We start from the raw sequence: 23,311 nt of genomic DNA, 5'->3' as shown, positions 1-23,311 counted from the left end.
AGCGATAGCGGTCTTCCGGCACTCGTCAAGTATGTCATCAGTTAGTGACATTAAGAGGGAGTGCGGTCTAGGCTCTAGAGTAACGGGTACAGATCCAAACATTTCCGTACCACTGCGGTCCTGGTGAGATGAGATGCTTTTGGGGTGTACGCTGTAAGTAAGCGAAATAAGATCTGTCCACAACATTCAGGCTCCTTCGCAACTGGTGTGTTTGTGTGTGGGAAAAGTTGGACTTTTTTTTTTGCTTTGTCCAAGTCCCTGAAGAGGGAGTCTATCCATACCGGATTCTTCTGCGTGAGAAACGAGGTCACCTAAGGCCCTTTTTCGGGGTGCACCGAGATTCCTACTAATGAACATGATTACAGCAGTTAATGAGCCATTGCGGCTGTACGGGATGGTCTCACAGATGGCCTAGCAAAGGCACGTCTCTTCCTCTCTATCTTCCTCTCAGTCTGTCTTTCGCAGCGTGTACTAGAAGCAGCTCCCGTATACACTCTTGAGAGCACGCTTTATTAAGCTTTAGTTGTCGCTTCAAGAGCGATGACGAAGTTGCATTCGAGTGGAAAAACATCTGCAGCTGCGCTGGTTCCCCGGGCCCAACGAAGGCCGTGCTTCCTTGGATCTCGTATGAAACTAATTAAGCGCAAACTTTCATTCCTACCGACCGACGGCGGAACTGTTTGATAAAACCACCGAGTGGTGGTACACACATTGCCGATGCGTTTCACTCTCCCACCCCATTTGCCTACATGCGCCGGAAAGGTGGAAAGGGAAGCACTTGACAGTAGTTGACCTCGGGAGCATGCCGGCTCCACCACTTGAGCCAGCTCTGCTGACAGCTTTACACAACACAATTTTCTCATTACGACCATCGTAGGGAAAACTACGGAGAATGGAGCCCATCGTCCTTCCACTTGCCCACTAAGAACCGGGAAAATGCGTCCTGGTGCTCGTGCTATTTATCATAGGTTTACTGCACAATGTTGTCACAATGTCTGGACGACTCCGAGAGATAGGGATCGTTACCGTCGGAGCAGTTCGAAGCAGTGCTGAAGATGATGAATGGTTTGGCGATTGGAATTGTATATTAATGAGGGGTGTGCACACAGGGGCTGCCACTTCACAAAAGCACGACTAGAATTAATAGAATCACAGCCAATGAAGTGAAACTGGACTATCGGTGCCACACGACCGTACGGTACCGTACCGTAGCTCTTTACCGCAGCAAGATGAAAGCTAAGGTCATCAATATCCATTTGGTAGTGAACGCACAACGATCGGACGGTGCCACCACATACATCACAGGATGCACTCGAGTAAAAACTTTGAAACCAGAAAACTGGAGGGCGAACCACTGAAGCCCACCGAACGTTCCCGCTCACGTCAGAAGCGTTTCGCCCCGCGTAACTATGATTCATTAACCATTGACAGCGGCAGCATCAAATTGGACATCAATTTACTGGGACGTGGTGCGGTGCCGTGACCGGGATACACACGTGCTGTTGGACAGTTACTAAGAATCTCGACACATTTTCATTACGAAACCGGTGTGGGGGAGGTGCTGCACAGAGTAAGCTGGAACGGAAGCTGTGCTTTGATCGTGTTATGATGTGTTCTTCCTGGTAAATACAACTGTCTTACCTACTTCACAGGTGTGTAAGTGTGTGTTTCCCCAACCTTTCACAGCCTTTTGCGGTGTAAAAACCTTTGCCAAACGACCAGGACAACAAGGGCGTAAAAGGTATAAAATGTGAATTATTTTATGAGAGACACTCGGGGGACTTCAGTTTCTTGGAACTACTCTTGTCAGTGTGGCCTTTCCATGAAGTGAGCCTACGTTACAAGATGTTTTCCAAAGAATATGGTCTCCGGTCGCTCAATGGAAGGAAGGCGTGTAGCATCCTTGGATTGGAAGAGCTTTTGTGGTCGGCAAGAAAGCTCTGCGTGTAGCCGTTGTCTGTGACACACCCTGGCGTTGGTGCCGGATGACGGTAAGGAACGCGTGTTAATGATTTCGAGTGCTCGGTTATGCCTTAATCACACTGTTTAAACATTCCGGGCAGTCATTCTTCAGATGGCAAAGATTTTAATGGCCTTTGGAAAAGGGTATACTTTAAAGTTTTGCCAGAGCAGGGCACAACTAAGTGAAAGCGCTAACAAGTGTCAAGTTCAAGTGTGGCTGGGAAGCCAGCTTGAAAACCCCATTAACTTTATGAACCATGACATCGGGGGAAGTGTTTTGCTCCATCGCTCGTGACCGGGGAGCAACCAAAAAAAAAAAATGGTCCAAAATTACCTTTTACCTTCCACTCTGCTCTCTCCATCCTGCAGCGATCTTCGAAGATGGAGCACCAATATAAACCAATGTTGCCAAGGCTTTTGCCAGCGTGTTAGACCCTTCATTAGACACTGTTTGCGTTACACAGCGCCCTGTGTGTTCCACTCGAACCTTCTCCAATTTCCGAAACATCTTCCCCTCCTTATCGTGGTGAACGACGTTTTAGACGTTACCGTACGTTCCGGGGTGCCATCGTGTTCCTGTCAATTGTTTTCCGTTGCTTTTTTCCTTCTATGTTTTCCATCAAAAGTTGGTATCGTTCAATGTAATAATGGTGGTAGCTCTGTCTATCAACAACCGGGTAGGAACCTCTCCCTAAATCAGGTTGTCACCAGGATCTGAAACATGTGTAACGTTTGAGAAAGCCCACCTGAAGGATGAAGGACGGGGGAGGTTTTGTTTTTCCTTTTTTCTGCCTCAGGGTGGAACCGAAAAACTCGCAACAAATTCCAACCATTCAATTCTTCTCCAAACAGCTACCCGCAAGCCTGTAGCGGCATGTTCAACAGTTCAACTTTTGTTTTGATAATTACAATTTCCCTTACGACCTCCCGTTTTTATTTCGCATTGAACTTTTTCCACTGATTGATAGGCCGGCCGGGGAAAGGAAAGTGGAAATGTCAGCAAACCCCCGTCAGTAAGCAGAGCAGAGCGTAACCAATGTCGGATTTCGGATTTTAATTTGTTCCGGGTGCCGGCCGCATTCAAATATTGGGCCACAAGGAAAATTGGAAACATATTTTAAGGCTGGCAGCGCGGGAAGTGAAACGTTGTAATACAACTACCCCGCGCGGGATGGGACCGGGACCCAGGGATAGGCCACAAAACGAAACGAAACGAAAAAAATGGGGAAGGGAAATGTAATGAAAAGTGCGTTTTCGACGCGCGAGATGCGAGGAGAAACGTCACCGGAGGAAAAACCCCCGACCACAGAACGGGAAAGCGTGAGTGAGAGGAAAAACAACAACTTGTCAAGTGATTTATGCCTTTCGCTTCTGCTCGTCTGCTTTCTTCCAATGGCCTTTCGAGGTGGTGGCTGTTGGTGGAAGAATTACATAAATTTAACCATCATTACCAGGGAGTTTGTCTGTCCTCCTTCTTGGAACCTCGCACCGCCAGGCAAGGGGGGAAAGAAAGGAAGATCATTCATTCCGTATTGCTTTTCTCCGGCAGTTGACAGCTAGTGGACACAATATTTATGCCAAAAAACAGTACAGGAGATACATGTTTGGTGGTGGAAATTTGACATTAACGGTTGTCGGTTGTCTTTTTTGTTGTGTTACGCGCGGCTATCCGATACCGATACCGAATGCACATGTATGAAAACGGCATCAAACACCACGGCTGCTGCTGTGGCATTGGGCACCAACCAATAGTCCGGGGCCCAATATCTAGGGGTGTAATAAATTTCCAGTAATGACTTTTCACAATGGCACAGTTTCACAGCGGATTGACAGTGGAAACGATACAAAGAAAGGCAGAAAAAACACCAAACAACAACAACAGCCACGAATGATAACAATTTCTTCGCAGTGGTTAGCGAGCGAGCGAGCGTTTGAGGCAAGCTCGCAGCTTGTCATTAGCTTCCTTTTCAGCTGGATAAGCTGGATAACGAGTAGGGCCGAAGGGCCGATAATTAGGTACGGGAAATATGCTGCCACACTTGCCAGTTGTTTTCCTACGCCGCTTACTAAGCGCATGGTTTATGGTTTGTTGTTTTTTGAGCAACTCTCTCTCTCCCTCTCTTTCTTTCTCTCGGTGGAGTGTGTGAAGTTGGAAAGCAGATACCTCCAATGCAACAGACTTGTACCGAAACCGATCCTACCTGCTCCTGCAGGCTAGGATTTGGCGAGTGATTTAGTGTGGTGGTGGTGGTGGTGGTGGTAGGGAAATTTTAATAGCCACGTGTTTGGGAGAAAAGCTACTATAAATTAAGCAGGAAGCGCTTGCACAGCTTTTCAGGTGGATTTTCCACACGGGAGTTCCGTTGGGTATGGATAATAATCCACGATAATGGTAATTGGCGGGAGCGGAATGTGTGTGTAGCTGAATTACGCGTTGACTGTTTGACGAAAAGTTAATTTCATTTGCCAAGTGTCACTCAAGATGCTTCTATTAAGAGGATGTTCAGCGAGCGAGCATAATATGTTGGGATATTATGTGAGTGGGTAGCTGTGGGACGTTTATTTACGTTAATTGGGTTATTTAAATTGAATTAAAAGTCGTAAGGTTATTTTTCTTTTCGGTTGAGTTTGTAACGTCACAAATCATGTTGCAAAACCGCATTAGTGTTTTTTTTTTCTTCGAAAGATATTGCATCCGTATATTGCTCGTACACAAGTTACTTTAAGTCGTAAACACATACTTTTTATAATAGGTCAATATTTGACTGATATTAGACTTAATAGAATAGCGCCTGGGATTGTAATTTCAACGTCACACTTCTACTATTTCCTTCTTTTGTCAATCAAAAAGAGCGTCGTAGTCGTTCGGTATCTTTCTAACAGCATAGAATGGCATAGATTTATTGAACTAAAATTACGTCCAATAAAGCCAGAATTTGTAAAAATACAAGATGAAATCCTATTTGAGGATTTCTAATCTTTGAGGATAAACAATTGTTGAAAAATGATGAAGAGGTCTCGTGACTCAGAATGAGAGGACGAAGTCAAGATGCTCTGTGATCCAATACTTGCTTACATACTTATCAGGCACTCCTTGTGGACAGCCTAAAAGGACTTTAGGAGCTCGGCCTTCTGGTTTCATGTTTATAGCATAGCCAGCTCATCCGAACGCCGTAAAGTCGTTCCATAACTTGTCGTAGTCGCTGCTTCTCAATTTTCCTTCCACTTACAACTCCTTTTGAGTATCTTCCGATCAACCACCACTAATTGAGTTTCACCAGAATTGACCTTGAGGCTCTGAGGCTTATGTGACTACTAGTACTATATAGGTACGACATAGTCCCAGCTTTAACCGTCGTGAACTGAACCTCAGGCGACATAATGACGCGGTAGCAGCGTGCATCCTTGCGCGTTACTCAGCTACTGACGGTGCTAACATTTGACCCGAGATAGATGAAATCTTGAACGACTTCAGAAATGCGTTCACCTATCCGTACGTCAACCCTACTTAAAGATGTTTTTTTTTTTTATTATTATGAAAGGTCCCCTGGTTGTGTCACAAACTCAGATACCACTCCAGATGTGGCACTGCAATCAACCGAAGAGCACAATTTATTTCGGGACACGTTATGCAAGACATAAATGAAAAGGATTTCTAATGATTTTTTTTTTCTCTTTCTCCCTTCATATGATTTCAACCCCTTCAAATTAGGGAGAAAGGTACAATAAGATGTCTGTTTTTTATTCAGATGAACTGGGTAGAATGTCTTAATAAGTTCCCGTTAATAAACATCTCCATGTCTCATTATTGGTTACCCTTAGGTTCGCCAAACAAGGTAAAATTATTCCTTTTTTTTTTCAGCAACAAGACCCTTATTATTCAATTTATAACAAACGTCTGCACTGAGAAGAAGGCTATTTTTTGGTTAGAACGATATCGAACGACCCATCACAAAGAATCCTGCAGTACCATCGTTAAATAAATAAAAAGACAGTACCCCGATCAAGAGCGGTTTAAAACTTTCCAATAACTTCCATCGCCTTTCCACCCAGTTTAATGTGCTCATCTTTCAAAGCCCTTAATCAATAGAATCCGTTGAAAATGAAATAATTTGAATCAATTAAAAGTAAACATCTCTCCCACCAGTTTCGATCAGTTCACGGGGAAGATCCGTGCCACAGTTTCGTAAACAGTTTTAATTGCCTTAATAGACGATTAATTCCAGCCAAGGCAAGATTTAACGATCGACGGATTAGAATCGTTTTCTTCGCCTCCATCCCGTTTTATCCCATCTGTATGGATGTCTGAACCGTACTTTTTTTTTAACCGTCTTCATCCCAGTTACGGGAATTGTCTGTCGCGGCGAGAATTGACGAGTAACGCGCGAGGGCGAATGCTGCTGGTATTATCACGTTTCTGTAGAGACTCTGCGATTTGATTGGTTTTTCCGAGTTCCGAGCTGATGCACATCGTACAAACATCCTATTACTTCCGGAAGATGCGGGCTTTGAGCGACCTAAAGCTCCCCTTCCTGTCGATTTGTGCCATCGCTTCGTTTTTCAATAACGTTCAAATGGAACGTTGTTCAAGGAAGGAAGAGCATTTTTTTTTCTATTTGTTAAACTCCAACTCGATTCATAGGCAAACACTCTCGAAGCAATTCACTTCCGTGCGAAATGGTGGTGCATCTCTGCCGTGGAAATTGATTCGGAAAAATTAAATAAATCTCTCCCATCGAACAATCCTTCCCGTTTCTTTTTTTGGTGAAGGAAATGACACCCCGATCGCAAGCCTGTCACTCGCTCGTCGTGCGAGATCCAGCGAGAAGCATTAGCAATCTGATACCTCCGTTCGGATAAGGATTTTGTAGTTGAAGAGCATGCAGCTTTATTGAAATGGTATGACTCATCGACAACGGTGTCTCCTTGCAAACAATGTACCCTTTCGGTGGAAATCGCGTTACCTTTAAAAGGAACGCCACATAGATCACGAATAGTGTGGCAGGTGAAGGCACACGGTTCGCTTTCCTAGCGGGCAGACGAAAAGGTCGTTTGTTGATAGGAGGGGAAAAAACGAAGCAAAAGAACACGAAGAAAGTCACTCAGTGATATTAATGTAATAAAATTTTGCATAACAAAACACAAACGACTTCCCCTCTGCGGTGGCGACGGCGTTCTCGACAGTTTTCCCTCATATTACCGCACACACAAACACACATAAACTCAGCGCGACTCAGACACTAAATTGCATCACAGGAGGGTGCTACGGGAGGAGGACACAGGAGTGTATCAGAGGTGACGCGTTGTCTTCGTTGCCCTCTATACACACATGCACACGTGTAGCCGTTACGCCGCATAAAATAAGAGTAAACAGTTGTGAGCAGCAGCATTTATTGCACTTGCCGTGAAGGTGTCATGGAATGGGGACTAAATAAAGGGCATTTTCACTACGGTGATGGGTGTAGTTGTAAGTGCAATTATGTCGTGTGTAAACCTTCAAGCCACTATAAGCTCAACGGTTATAAGGGGCTATCCATAAATAGCGTAACATTTGCAGGGAGCATGAGCAATATTTAGTAGGCTTACGATTTGTTTTCATTTGGCTCATTTGGCGTTACAGGGTTTTCCAAATCAATTTCAAATGTGCTCATCATAATTCACTGCCTCCAAGATGTTTTTCAACAGCTGTCTAATGGTGTATTCGCATCATAATAAAGTTTCAGTTCTTAAACATGATTTTCGACACATCATTAAGAATTGTTGAAAATTATGAAGAAGAACTGAACAATTATTTTGATGGTAATAAAACATTTGACAGCTGTTTAAAAACATCTTCCTATAAATGAAAAATCTTGTAGACATTGGAAATTGACTCAGAAAACCCTATAAGTAATTTATAGACTATTTATACTATTTAAACAGGTGTAAATTACCAGCTAAACGAATAAATTACGAAAAAGTATTTAGCCTTACTGTTAATCTAGACAATTTGGTAGTTTAAAGAGTGTATAAGCTATTTCGGAAGCAAAACTGTAATTCCTACTATTTTCACTGATATATGTGACATGTGAAATCAACCACTAGTATCGGAATTGTGTACCATTCAGGATATTAGTAGCCACAGGTGCTTCTTCTTCTTCTTTTTGGTGTAACCGTCCTACGCAGACATACATGCAGGTTTGTACAGGTTTTCTAGACTTAATTCATTACCACGCAGACGGATATAGTCAATCCTTGCTACGGGGGGACGGTCCATTCTAGACTTGAGCCCATGACGGACATGTTCGAGTTGACGACTGTACCACGGTACCGCCCGCAAGGGGCCGTAGGACCTAAGGCAGGTGATTAAAAAATACATATTATTATTATGATTACTAGTATTATGATGATATGATGATGATCATGAAGAATTCCTACTGGAAATCACATAAAAATATAGAAACGGGTCGATACAATAACAGAGTTCTACCGATGCTAGAGATATATAACGTAGCACATCACATCACATCACAGAAGTAAAACGTCTTACCGGGGTTTCCAAGTCACTTTCGAATGAGCACATAATTATTCACCGCATTCAAGATGTTTTTCAACAGTTGTCATATGGTGTATTTGTTGCAAAATGAAATTTCAGTTTCAACTAATGATTTTCAACACACCACCAAGAACTGTCAAACTCATTTCAGCTTGAGCCGTGTTGAAAATTATGCTGAAGAAATTAAAAAAATATGATGGAAATGAAATATCAGATTGATGTGGATTAATATCTTGCACGTGGTGAATAACAATGTTTTAGTTCAAAAGTAACTTGGAAACCCCTTTAATAAACTTTTTATAATATGATGATCTACCAAAAAAACCTCACACACACTAAGATAAACGCTATAACAATAATCACAAAAAATAATTAAATTTATTGACTGCCCTTAACACAATACCAAGCACTGTCCAACGCACCATGGCTCTCCTCTACTCTTACAATGTACGAGATAGAATATATGGACAGAAGCTAACGAATGAGATGCACCGTCCCTGTACCTCGTACCTCGGTTTGATAGTTTTTCTCTCCAAGCACACACGCACACACACACATCCTCGGAGTGATGCAATTTTCATCATTTCATTTTACCGAACCTGCCTTGTTACACCATTCGTTAACCATACACAGTGCTCCTCTCCGTTCGGGTACAATTCCTTCATGTGGAGGCGCGGTTGCGAAGGATGTGGAGGTGAAAAATCGCTACGAGCATTCTCACGCCCAACACGCACCGGGCACACGGACCGGGAGCCGGTCGATGGGTTTTCCGCTTGCGTTATTTAAAAAGGGATCAAGCCACATTATTCTCACTTGCGTTTGAGAAGCATGAAATAGAATAATAAAAAAGGAACGCACACACACACACCATCCTCAGGGTCCTTTCTGTTCTGTCGGACTGTTGGCCACACGCGCATACAAACACACACACACACAGAAGGACCCCTTTTTTAGTGCTTTAGTCGCGGCACTGGTTCTGTGGCCGCCCGGACAAAATAAAACCCTGGGCAAACTTCGTCATCGAAGCGAAACCCGACGAGCCATCGAACTTCCAGCAGTAGCAACTAAAAAAATGGAAAAAAAAACCACCAGTACGGGAAAATCCCAACCCACCTTCGAAAGGTGAAATGATGCGGAAGGGCTTTATATTTTTTTCCGTAGATGCAATTTTCCAGCCCAGAGGGAAAATGTGTTTGGTGCGCAAACGGTGAACGGGCATCAACGGCACCCTTTGGCACAGAAGAACTTCTTCTTCGTTGCCGAGCCCGCCACGCGAAGGGAGAAAAGACCTTTGCTTACTTCGATGAGCAAGAAAAAAACGCACGCGCAAACCTTCACACTACCTTACCCTCCCGTTTGGTGTGCGGCGTCGTAGTGTACCCCCGTTGCGTACCACCATTATTGTGTGACGAAAGTGATCTACCGTTTTTTGTTGGGGGGGGATTAAATTGCGCGACGGCATTTTCCCGGGCGGTGGCGGGATGCGGCATTCGGTGGCATTTCGGTTCGGGCTGTTTGTTTGTTTAATTTTTTAACCAACGGGGTTGTTCGATGCTGCTTCGAATTGCGAAGGGTAATTTCGCTGCTCTGGTTCCCCTGCTCCGTTATGCGGGACGCAATTTGGAGGGTGAGTGATGCAATTTCTTCCCGGCGAGTTCCTTAGCAGCGTAGCGTAGGGTTGGACGGAATTGTTATGGACGGAAAGCCCTTGTACCGCTTGGGTTTTGGAAAATATCATTCACCCTCTATGGTATGAATGGCTGAGTTTCCCGCGCGACGGCACTTTAGGGAATTTCCGTGCGCGCTGTGTCAGCATTTCCCCCTAGTTCGGTGCTGCCACGTCATGCCATGCCATGTGGAGGGGTGAGATTCCGCCGGTACAGGTTGGACGCCCGTTTTTCATTCCGTTGTCTGTGTGCAAATCTTTCCCAATGGTGTTGAAAATTCACCTGAATCATGAGGGTTTTTTCGCTTGGTGGTTGGTGGTGCTGTGCCTGCTTGCCTGGAGTCAGTCCCCCATCGAAAGTCAATGATATGAGTAATTTGGGGTAGGCTTTAGGTGGAAGCACTTTCCTACTGTACCTTCGTGCACGCTTACCCGGTGGCACAAGTGGCGCTATCGATGTCTTTGGACAGAACACACTCCTCCCTCTATTGACTCCACTCAAACAGAATAAGTAGATTCGGCACCCATTCTGCTGCTGCCTTGTTGTGTATTGTGTAAGGAATTCTATTGTCAATAATCATGATAATCGGCCTCTGGCTAGGTAGAGCGTCAGATGGAAATCTGATTTTCGCTAGAAACGATTCTGATACTCTGTAGCTACTTGTTAAGCAGAAGTAGGAGTACAATCGCTAACATGGAGATACCGCTGCGAAAAATGTATATTTGTACCAATAAAAAAAGGTTTTTTTTATGCACGACTGAACAGTTTTAGAGAAATCTTCTTTTCTGGTTATTCGTAGAAGGATGTTACCATTGGAGCTAACCATTCATTGGGTCCGTTTCGTGCGAAATGTTGTTCGTTTCAGGCAGCAAGTTCCTCGAATTTGTCACTGGTCGTTATTAGTTACATTCTTGCTAATCGCTTTTTATAACTATTTTTTCCATTTATACAGAAACTGGTGAAATTCTACTCCAATCTTTGGCTGTTTCACGTCTTTTCTAATTCTTCGTTTGATTTGACAAAAGGCACATTGAAGCTTGTCTCCTGTACAATTGCATTCCTTTGTATTGCGCACAACAAGTATCAAGTAACGAAGAAGTGGTCAAAGCCGCAATCAACGTTTTGTGCAGTGGAAATTCAAAAGTTAAATTCAAAATAAATGGTTAGAAGCAATCATAAGAATTATAATTTCAGTGTGTTGGAACATTGTTTCTGAGCATTGGAGAGAGCTCAAAAGATTGTTTCATATGAATTGTTAAAAGCCAATTTGAATGGAAAAGGAATATAATGTTAGGATTCTTGCAACCGTTTTCTCAAAAAATCATTTAGTTTCACGGACGCTTAAGATTGCCGGATTTAAAACGAGTAAAGATTCTTCAAATCTTTGTGGAGTTATATAAGAGCTCTAAGTAAGATGTGGTTTAGAAATAGAAACTAGAAAACTACCACGTAACCAAAAAGTGTATAATAAATGGTTTAAAAGGTCTGTAATAAGGTCCGATATAAGACGTCTGCTGAACATCTGAACATTCGGGATCTGCATATCTCGGGATTTATAGAGGCAATATTATGTCATGAAAGGTATATTTATTAATCCTGAAGTTCACAATACTAAAAAAAGTATGTAGTTTTTGTACATCGTTAATGCCATTCTTTTTCACGTTTTAAGCCCAAATAGAGATCCATTAGCATAAAGTGTATGATTGGAAGTTGTAGTTGTAGGACTCATAGGGTAATTCCTAGAAAGGTGTAAGCCATGGATCGACCATGGCTTAAAGTGCTGCAGAAAGTTAGGTTCGATTTAACCGATTTAGCACAATCAATGTTGTCGAATTATTCTGCAAGCAAGAGAGGGGAAACTAACTCCCTTAGATAATCACAGGTCAGCTACTTGGGCAGCCTGAGATCTGGCCCATGTGTGAATCGTCGTCTTCAATGTTTGTAATCCTGTACAAAATGCTAAAAACACTTTATCTTTATCACATAACTACAGAGATGTTATATCGCAATACACTAGGAACTAGCTTAATTCTACTCATTTTTTACATTTCACTCTTATCGATCTTATTTCAAGTTTGAGAACACACACATCATAACGCTCCAATTCTATGAATTCTGGGATAATTCTCTAGTTTTGTACACAGTATGCAAAGTCTGCTTAGACTAGTAAGTCGTTCACAAAATCTCGAAAACTTTTCGTTGGAATTCATGCATTTTCTAGAAATTATTGTATAAAACAAGTGTTTGGAAATATTCTGACCTGATGCTCAGTACTGCTTTATTCATTGCTGGTTGAACTAGGTACCTCTGTACGGACTAAAAATTATAGTTTAATTATATTATGATTATATCCAGCCTGCAGTCGAAAATAAAAACAATTGCTGCAAAACTGCTTGTTAGTTCCCGTAAACAATGAACTTACTACCGTCAGACAAAGTTAATTAAAACTAACTTTCCAAACACACACAGACACACACACTCCCAGCCAGTGTGCTTGTCCTTGTGGGTAAAATGTCAACATTATGCTTATTTTCTAGCGTCTTGCTGCGCTTGCTGTCGCCTTGCCGAGTTCCTGCCCCCGTGTACAAACGCCAAAAAACTCCGACCCAGTGATGCGCATCGTTCCAGAATTTACAAAACTCTCCGTCCGTCGGTAACTTTCCAATCGTAATTTCCTTTGTATCACCGACCGACGGGCATGCTAGCAGGAGCAAGTTGCGTGCTTCTTGTTATTATTACCTTTTTTTCTGTTGTTACAATTGGTAGGAACCCCCGGACAACCTTCACACACCCCCAGCAGCGAATGAAAAACTCATCTACTAAAACGGCCTGGCAAAAACCCATCGAGCGAATTGGCCATTCTCTCGCACACCCGCCGCCTACCATCTATACCAATTTAAATGGACGGTGTATGTGCGGGACAGTTGCCTAGACAGAAGAGGGGAGATCAACGGGAGTCACAGTCCCCTTTTTGTCAGATTTTATTCCCCCCTCTCAGTCTGCTTTTTTGTGTAGGGAAGATGACGAAGATAAACCTACACTATTTCATCTCATAATCAAAGAAATAAAATTTAATCGTAAAGTAAACACACCGGGGAATCCGGTGTGTGGCATGCCGAAGGGGAGAGAAACCTTCTCCAGCAAAACGATTCAGTAGGGGCCCTCTGAGGTGGCTCAGAACACCGATGGGGGAGAGAGACACATTCCCCGGAATGTGAGATGGGGGGTGCGGATGTTTTCCCTTGGGGGAAAAGCAGGAGGAAAGACACGATGTGCGATAAACATGGAACATGGATGCTCATCACGCAATGAATGTACGTACTTCCAGCGCGCTGGGGGTGGGTTGTGTTGAGCCGGAAAAGTACATTTTATTGGTGTGAATATTGGGACGCCCTTTTTACTGGCCTGGGAGTTGTCGTATTCTAACCGAGTGGAATAGGAGCTAGGGAGGCCTCTGCATTTCCACATTGGGTTGGGCTGGGGCAAACACCCTCATCACGACTTTAATAGATACAACCCTATCAATCTAGTAGCCGAGTAGTTGCCCCCTTTCTTCGGTAGCGTTCCCCGGTTGCCAAAGCAGTGGGGAGGAGCAGGCCTTTCTTCACACCTTATTAATCAGCAACCCCTGCAGTGGAAGAGCCCGAGATGACAGACTGCTTCGATTACTGGATGAGCTAGCAGTAGCCACCCTGGAGTGGGGCCCGCGTTTGCTGGCATCGGTTTTAATCGGTCCCTCTTTTTTAACCCACACAACAGCACAGCAACGGAAGTTAATCCATCCGCCAGCGGCGGATGTTTCGAGTGACAGAAGCGGAGACTTACATAAATTACCCAAATTTAGTACAACGCACGGCTCACGGTGCAGGATATCCTAAACGGATATCTAAAAACGGACACCTAATGAAACGCTGCTTCTCTCCCCCACCCGTCGGTCGGTGAGGGACTCCCTGTGGTGACGAGCAACTGCAAACCGATAAACATCCGGAGCTGCAAAGCCATGGCGTAACAACAGCACACGTTGAACGTAGAAAAACGGCCAGAAAAATGGGGAAAACTCTCTCCAGCACCAAAAACATCCAGCAAGCTCGCAGCGCGCTGCCAATGTCCTTTCGGCTCACACTCTGTCGCCAGCGTTCTGCTGTGGAGCGCCCGTGCCAGAGCATCGTTCGGGACGGGGAGCGTTGAGGCGCCGCACCAGACCCAGACGTTTGCAAGGCAAAAGTTTTCCGTTTTCCGCACCGCTGGTGTGTAATAATCGTTCAACGAGCCATCGGAAAATTCGATGCCTGAACGCTTTACGGGATGGCGCCTCGCAAACCCATCTTGCACAGTCCAAGTCCTGTGTGGCTGGTGGGCTGGATGGGAGATATGGAGTGGAAAGCTTCGTAGAGTTTTTGTTTTCTGCTCGTTGGTTGGGGAGATTCTGTGTAACTGGCGCGTGGCGCGCGTTCCACAATTAAAGTCTTCCCCGGGAGTAGACTCAGCATTATTTTTGTGCCGATACGCAGGACGTTCAATACATAGGAGGAAGGCAAAGCGAGAGAGAAGCACAGGGAGGTGTGGGAAATTAATCAACTTGAGCTGTTGGGGGGAAAAGTTTTCGCTTCCTCGCCCGGGCTGAATGGGAAATGGCATGGTCCAGCCTGATGATTTAAGCGACGCATCCAATAACCGGCCATGGTTGCCTAAGGGGGTTTTTCCATGAATGAGTTAGAAGAGAGACAGAGAGGGTGTTATATTTTTTGGTACAATTTGAATTCATAAGCTGATGTAAACCACGGTGGGCGTGATTCCTTTTTGTCCATAAACAATTAAATCCGCACATAGCTAGGGGGAATAGTTTTGCTTGGTTTCACACTTTAATTGGACGGATTTTAACGGGCTAAACAGTTAATAAATGCCTCAGGTTTTGTTCGGTACAATCGGCAGTTCGGGCGAATCATGCTCGCAGGTCAATCGTATGAATAATTCAACTTTAGGTCTCAGATGTTGATGATGAAACATTGAAGAACAGCTGCACAATGGTATACTCAATGAATGGTAAATTTAACTTGTACAGTTGTTTTTGTATGCATATCTGTATGGATGGGTAAAGTTACCATACATTCGGAGTCAACTCCAAATCGACTTGGAACTTGGAAACGTCAACAATCGTCGAGAATCGCCCACAATCGGCCGGAGTCGTCCAGAGTCGTCCAGAGTTTGCCGGAGACGACCGGTGCATTGTGTTTGTGGTCAAGCATTTCATCTCCTACTTCGACTCCCAATGACTCCGACTACGACTCTAGATCGACTCCCCAACGATTACGACTCCAGATCACTCCGGCCGATTCCAAATGACTCCGGACTACTCCGACTCTGGACGGAACTAGTGGTTCCCATTTTTGCCGGAGACGGAATCGGACTAACAATAGCCGAAGCTGGAGGGAAGTCGTGGTTGTGCTCCAGAGAGCGCGCCACTAATACATATCTCAACCGGTTTCTCAGCCAGACTTATAATGTAGATACCATTCGGTAGGTTATTTATATAAGCATTTTTTTTATTGAATATCATCATACTTTAACTTGACGTATTCATCGAGTTTGAGCATGAGCAACGAGGGTCATTGACCTTCTCAGACTACATACAAAAAAAGAAGAGAAATCTGTTTGGATTCAAAAGAGCTACACCAAACGCATACTAAGAACAAGAATTTGGCCACAGTTTTCGTTGCAGGAACAATGTTAGGGTATCATCAAAATTAAGATCAAAATAAATAATTTCAAATTTTCTTGTAATAACATATTGTAGCTATACAGAACCTGTTATACACCACATTATCAGCTAAAGACACATTGTAGCACACTTGAGAAAACCAAACTGCACTATTGCAACAAATTCATTATAACACACTAAGCAAATCAGGTCAAACATCTTACATCAAGTAAATCTATAAATTGTTACCAATACCAATAACATCGTTAATTCGTACTGTCAGGATAATCGGCCTTCCTACATCAATCGACTACTCATTTAAAGAGTTTAGTTATAATCCCTTACCCAAGGTAAGGCCTCTAAACTCCAACATCTCAATTGAGGAATGCCTCTTAAAGGTTTCTATGATCGCCTGGACGATCAAGTGTCGAAAGTCCGTGTCGAACAGAGTTTACTTTCACCTCGGCTCATTATTTATATATATTATATTTTTTATAGAGACTTTGAGCCGATAGGCCCCATTTGGCTCTTTATGGCTCTCATGTCAGCAAAACACTGACCTACCACGACGTGTACGTACGATCATCACATTACATGGCGACCGTATCCAAATTCAAACTTATTACAAAATTTTAGCAATTTCAATATACATTTTTTTTTGTTTTTTGTTGTAATTTGTCCTTACAGTAGGCTTAATTCACTCTTATATGCATATTTTGAATTGAGTTTTATTACTTATTTACTTATTTCATAAATATATGGTGAAATTGTGTGCAAAGAGGCATGCACTGGGTTGATGACTACTTTTACTTTACTTATATATTCACAACATAAATAAAAAAAAACTGGTGGAAGTCTCATCACATCCGAACTCATCTCGCAAAACATAGTTCCATTTAAGCCTTTTACACCAAAGCTTGCATGCTTCAAGGCAACAAGAGCAAATGAGATTCCTGCCAGAGGTTTTTAGCCCGAAAGGATTCATCGGCAACGCATTCGTTTACATGGAATTCGTTGAATGTTTACGTGCTTTTGTAGATGTGTATGAAGCAGTAATTAAACCAGATACTTCGTGTATTCATTTCCAGCTAAAACTTCCCCCGTTTAATTACTGAAAAATGACAGAGTTACAAAAACGATCCGTTATGTTGATTATTTCCGAAAACAACCTCCACACCCATATAGCTCCAGAGATTCAGTAGTTCCAGTGATTCAGTAGCAATCGATGCACTGGAACCAACAGCCAACAAAAAAAAGCTATAAATCGGATGGAAAATAATAAACAAAAACAATGCCCAAACTTACCTCCCGGCCATGCTGCCGGCGCTGCCGTGCTCAATTGTTACCAATCATTGCGCCGTCAATAGCCTTGCACAAAAACAAACCAACCGGTGGTACTAATAATTTACCCAACACGGTTGGCGAAACTTCCCGGAACTTCCTGTAGCAATCTGTCCTCAGCAAAACTTTTTGCCACTCGTTTTCCGTCCATCCTCGTGCGCCCATTTTCTTCCGCAGTATAGAGTGGGAATGGGTAGCGGCGGAGGCTTCAGCTGAGAGATTGGCAAATTGTTTGTGTTTTTGTTTTTGGTTGTTAGGTGCAAAAGTTTTGCTCTAATTGCTACGCTTTAGCAGGAGAGTGGCAGCGCTGGTCCGATAAACACACTGGCACCGCTCTCCCATGCCATGCAACTCCTGTAAGTGACCTTTGGCACGGTGCAAAAGTTTCAATATTGTGGCCATTTTAAGACAAACTCAACTAGGAAATTGTCGGAGTCCGTCTCCGCGTGAGAACCGTGGGAGTGTGTTGCTTTGGAGTGGGGACGAAAAAAAAAGAACGATGGGATCACTTTCATTCAAGTTCGGTTCCCACACACGCTGATGAATAGAGGTGTACGGTCATACACACGATCGGAATCGGTGTGTGCCCTTGGCCACGGCCACGGGTCCTCACATTTGGGATATGCTAATAGAATATTTTTCTTCTTGAGCACGTACTCGTCCCATTGTCCTAAGTAAATAACTCCGTTTTCCCGGACCGCAATCAAAGCAGCACATGTTTTCGGTTTCGGTGGTTTCGCTCCTAAGGAGATAGAGGGGGCAGAGGTTTTATTGACGGGGTTGTGGAGAAGTATGGGTTGTATGGGTGAAGTTTCTAAACCGCAGCCCTAAGCTTGATGGGTGGGTTTCGGTTTGAGTTTGAGGTCTCAATTCTATGGGGTGTGCCCAAAAGTTCGGTTGTGGTTGGAGTTGGAATCGCCAAAAGCGATGTTTTGCGAGATTGAACCAATGGTTTACCAAGGTTATCTTACACTCTAATGTTTTTGTCAATTGTTTTGTGTTATTGTGAAACAACGAATTGCACAACATTAAACATTAATTAAACATTAACACCAAAAACTGTTGTATTACAGGGTTTTATACCTAATTTCGCAAGCGGAGCAACGTTGAACGCAACTGCAGCATTTAACAAGACAAGTGCATCAGTTGTTTTCAAAACATCATCATGCTTAAGACAACTTTCGCACTTGATATCACAAGCGCGGTACAGAATATTCCAGTGTTGCGAATTCAAACAAGTATTGAACTGTGTATGTTAAAACGGATTCAGATTAATTGAAAGCTCGCAAAATCGGTTGTTTACAAGTTTTAGAGGAAAAAACAACAATACTTTTTCACGTAAATTCACAATTATAAGGCACGAAAAGTTAACCATTACTGTCCCATTACTTTAGCATTACTTCGAAAACGTTTATAGGCGGTGGTAAAATGATTGCTTTAAGCCGCAGTGCGCACAAAACCCTTTGTGATATTGTGTACCAGCTACTGATATTCAGTGCGAAGGTTGACTTAAGCGTGATGACGTTCCGAAAAAAACTGATGCCGTTGTCTTGTCACGTGGTGCGGTTGAGTTTAATGTTGCAAAGCTTGCAGAATCAAGTGAAAACCCCTGTTTTTATAATAATTTATAATATATAATAATTCAGTCGAAATAAAGTTAAAAATAAGATAAAAGAATAAAATTTAAGATATGAAAAACATGAATCGCAACAAAGTAAAACAAAAAAGAAATAAAAATTAGTTCAAATTAAACAATAATCAGTATATATAAAAATGCATCTTTGCTGTGCGCCTTGAAGTACTCAATTTAAGTATTATTTTATTTTTTATAATTTTAAACATGATTTGATAAAGTATAAGTAAAAGCAACGATTCTTATCAGTTTTATATAAGACATAATTTCAACCTTTTACCTCCCAAACACAATAAACCACCGACAGACAGATAGAAGACTACAATTAGAAAGGTAGAGAAGAGCAAGGATATAAAAAGATGAAAAAAAACAACAACGATGTAACAAGAAAAGAGTGTAAAAAATAAGAAAATGGATAAGTGAATAATTGAACGAAAGAGTAAAGTAGATTACATACAAGTAGAATAAAAATAATTAAACCAAAATAATATTGAATACAACTAGAAAACACAAAAGAGTATAACATGTAATATGTAATAACATGTATGTTCGGTCTGAACGGTTACATTAAAGGCTCAATATAATTACGTCACCTAACAAACATCCTCTTTAAACAAAAATAAGTCATCCGTTTCGTAAAACAAGTAAAAAAGGCCCAACTTTTTGCGCTCACCTAACACACACAATACACACACGCCCGAAAAAGTCGCCCTTTTCTAGGTGTGAGTTGAAAGGGGAGGGGTGGGAAGGGAGGGTGAGCTCATGTGTTGGTGTGCTATAAAAACACTCCACAATTTTGACCCTTTTTCCCCCCTCTTTTTTTTGGCCAGCAGCCGCAGCGACCGGTGGCCAACGAGTGGCTAACAACCGTGAGGATAAATATGACCAATAAACTACGGCAACCGGTCAATTGTGGGAAAACAGAGAGCAAACAAAAAAAAAACGAAAAAAACAGCACGAAATGGGTTGCTTGAACGAAATGCTCGGCTGTAAAAAAGAGCGACCCGTACCGTTGATTTTTCCTATTCAACCGTATCCTAGGTCCTGGCTGGGCAATGGCTGAACCCGTGGCTGAATGAGAGAGAGAAAGAGAGAGAGAGAGAGAGAGAGGGAGAGGTAATGGTGTGGTCCTGTGTGGTCAACAGTGAGAACAGTTTTTCATTTTCAACAACCCGCTAAATGCTGCCTTTGAAATGGATACAACATCCTACTTCAGCTCAGTCGCTTGGGAGACGGCGATGCAGCCAGACACAGACAGGTCGGGCAAGGATTAGAACAATGCGTGTGTGTGTGTGTGTGTGTGTCTGTATAAGCTTCGGTTGGTTTTAGTACAGCCATGTACACACACACACACAATCATTGCTCATAAAATTTATTACCATCACCGCTCTCCGATAAAACGGGTACGATAAAAACCACGGCTCGGCAACCAAAGCGAAAGACACTAACGGTGGTGTTTGCGTTTTCCACCAGGGGACGGCGGGCGGGGAGTGAAAAGTGGAAAGCTCTTAAAAGCTTACAGCTTTTTGTTGCCCTCTATCCAAGGAAGTTGCTGCGGTGTTTTTTTGGTTTTCACAGCCGACTGTAAAACGAATCTGCCGACGTGCCCCACAGCAAGGGGCGGAGATTTGTTGCACCACCGCAACCCATTTGCTTAAAAGTTACCTCAATTTTCCACATTTCCGCCATGCCAGGTCCAGGGGTTTTAATGGGCTACGGTTATTGCATGATAATAATAAAGCAAACGTTGTGTACACGCTCTTAACACCCCACACCTCATTTACACACGATCGCCGAATAGAGCCGAACTCCGTCGAAACCCCCCTTTTACACTCCTTCCACTTCGGAGGGAGGAAAACTAAACCTAGCACCAAAAACTAGAGTAACGAGCTAATTTCTTTCCACGATAGAAACACATCAGCATACCGAAGAGGAAGCCAAAAACAACAACATACACTCGCACATTTTACATAAAATTTGCATCCAATTTTCACTCGCGCAAAACACAATTTATTATATTGAGCTTCCACTTTCCATTTTACACGCTTCCGAAACAGGGTGGGGAGGTTTTTTGTTCCCCCTCAAGAAGGTAACACGTACAAAAAAATGTCCAATTGGGGGTGTGCCTTTTTTCCTTTTTTGTTACAATTATTTCTCCAGTAATGGTCTAATAAATTGAAAAACCGTTTACGTCCATTCCCCTGAACTATCGTTATCAATTACTAACACATCGTTCTACAGTCTAATAAAAATGTATCTGCTCAGGGGGACGAGTCTTCGAGTTTCTGGTACATCTCCTCCTAGAACGTGCAGTCTCTTCTTCCGTAACATAGGGTCTTTTATCTTGCAATAATATATTTAAAAACAGAATGCGTGTGTGTGTGTGGTTGTGTGGGAATTGTTCGAAATGTTCTACACAAAAAAAAACTGCAACACAATCTTCTTTGACTCTAATTTTTGTTTTTGTAAATATATGTATATCTATGCATCTAATCTGGCGGTGACTGTTATAACCTTGCTACAATCTCTATACTATATTGATATACATCCCTATCGCACTGGGAATTACACACGCACACACACCTACACGCTGATCCGAATAAGAATGTGTACAAGTGTAAGAAGTCTGGGTCTCTCTCTTGTCAAGACCTCGCGTCCGTTACTTAAACCATTCTCAATCGTCTGACTCGTGTTGGGTCCTTTTGCTAAATGCATTTTCGATACTACTAGTACCATGTACATGCAGGAACTGACTGGAAGTCAATTGCGTACGATGAAAAAGGAGCCATCAGAGTGTACGTGTGTGTGTGTACGGTTGGTACGGTGCTCCTACTTCACGTGTGGTACCTGACTACTGACAGGACCTACCGGGACACTGACTATCAACTTCAACGTCGTTTTAACTACATCTAATAGCTCTCCTACGTGCTAAGGGAGAAGATGCAAACTGAGATTGATTGCATTGGAGAATTGGATGCGATTGTTGGGGAACTTCTTCTCCACGATCAAGCAGAAGAGTCGTTTCGCTGTCACTAACCTCATCTGTCAAAGGCCTTTTTTAAGCCGCATGAACACGATACTGTAAGACTCTGAAAACAGGAGTACACTCTTCCGGAAAGACTAAACCGAACAACTGCTCACAGCTCTCCCGTTGTGCATCAACTCTGCCTACATCTCTCTCCGCTCAACATCCGATGGAGCACCCACCAAAGTTTACGTTTACTATCTATATAAATTAATCGTTAATAACACAGTCAGTGATTTGTAATCATCTCGAGCGTTTGCGTTTTGCTGCACCGTTTTGTATCTATCCCTTTAGTATCCTAGTCCACTCGCGCAGTGTACCGCATGGTGGCTAGCCTGAGCCGTTCGGTTCTTCAACTGCGAGCCCCCCCGGCCGCCGGTCGCTCGTGCTCGATCGTGTACTGGCAAATGCTCGCACTAGCAGGCTTCTTCTGCGGCAACCGGACCGTGGTGGTGACCATCGGGACCACCGGGGCGTGTTGGGCCGGCAGCTCTACCACCATACTGCCAACGACCACTCCACCGACGCCGGCCGCGCCTGTAGACGAGGCGGTCGAGATGGTGGAGATTTGACTCTTGTACGGTGGTGGCGGTGGCAGTGGCTGCGACGCTGCTGGATGCTGTGATGAACCGGCGGGAAGAACGGTTGGGCCGGTAGTGGTGATGATGCTGCTGCTAGTGGTTGCTTCCGGCAGTGGACTCACGCCGTCCTGTACCGAGAGCGGGCGCACGAAGTTGTACCGGATCTCCTCCAGCTTGGCGGTGGTCGGCTGGGCGGCTGACGGTGCCGGTGGAGCTGCTGACTGGCTGAGGAGATCCTGCGACTCGAACAGCTTCATGACGGAGGGCCGATGCACCTTGACCGGTTCGTAGTACTTCATCTGCTTCTGCTTCAGCTGCTCGATCGCGTCCTGGTAGCTGGGCAGCCCGGACACGATCGTGTAGCTCGGCAGGGATTCCGCATCGTACGGGGGCGGCGTTTCGATGTCCATCGAGGAAAGTGTTTGCGAGCGTGCCGTTAGTACTGCAGAGGGAAGACAAGAAATAGGTAAAAAAAAGAGGTTAGGTTAGTGGTGGAATTGACCATAAAGAAGAAAAGTGCTGTTTGTACGTGTTATATCGATGAGGCAGAGAAGAAAGCAAGCAGCTGCGATGACTTAGTTACGACTTCCCAAGATCTTCAGGTTCACCGATAAAGTGCTTCTCTTTACAATTCGCCCGACAAAAGCGCTCTCCCTGGATACTAAAGACAAGTTGTCCCCTTTGATTCGAGCTCCGCTCAAGCAAGCACACACTCGAGAAGGAAGGGAATAAAATCGATCTATTCTTTCGGTTAGAGTGCCAATATTAAGTTCCTTCTCACGCTACGGAAAACGTCCAGACGGAGCCGTTTCAGTCGATGCCGGGTTGGTCAGCATTTTTCATTCCGTCTTCGACGCAAGGACGCAATG

The 23,311-nt window shown here is 43.6% G+C and overlaps 1 protein-coding gene across 1 annotated transcript in view; it reads right to left on the bottom strand.

The window, feature by feature from the left end:
• Positions 1-20,800: 20,800 nt before the first annotated feature.
• The window catches only part of LOC120902625 (protein commissureless 2 homolog), a 50,727-nt gene continuing 48,216 nt past the window's right edge, over positions 20,801-23,311 (bottom strand). The window contains exon 2 of the mRNA XM_040311501.1: positions 20,801-22,884. Coding sequence (XP_040167435.1) covers positions 22,214-22,884 — 671 coding nt within the window. The 3' untranslated portion in view covers positions 20,801-22,213. The remainder of the gene's footprint in view (positions 22,885-23,311) is intronic.

This window comes from Anopheles arabiensis, chromosome 3 (genome assembly GCF_016920715.1).
Source record: "Anopheles arabiensis isolate DONGOLA chromosome 3, AaraD3, whole genome shotgun sequence".
Classification (NCBI taxonomy): Eukaryota; Metazoa; Arthropoda; class Insecta; order Diptera; family Culicidae; genus Anopheles; species Anopheles arabiensis.
Note: the sequence above shows the minus strand (reverse complement) of the source record. Positions and strands in the feature narration are given on the sequence as shown.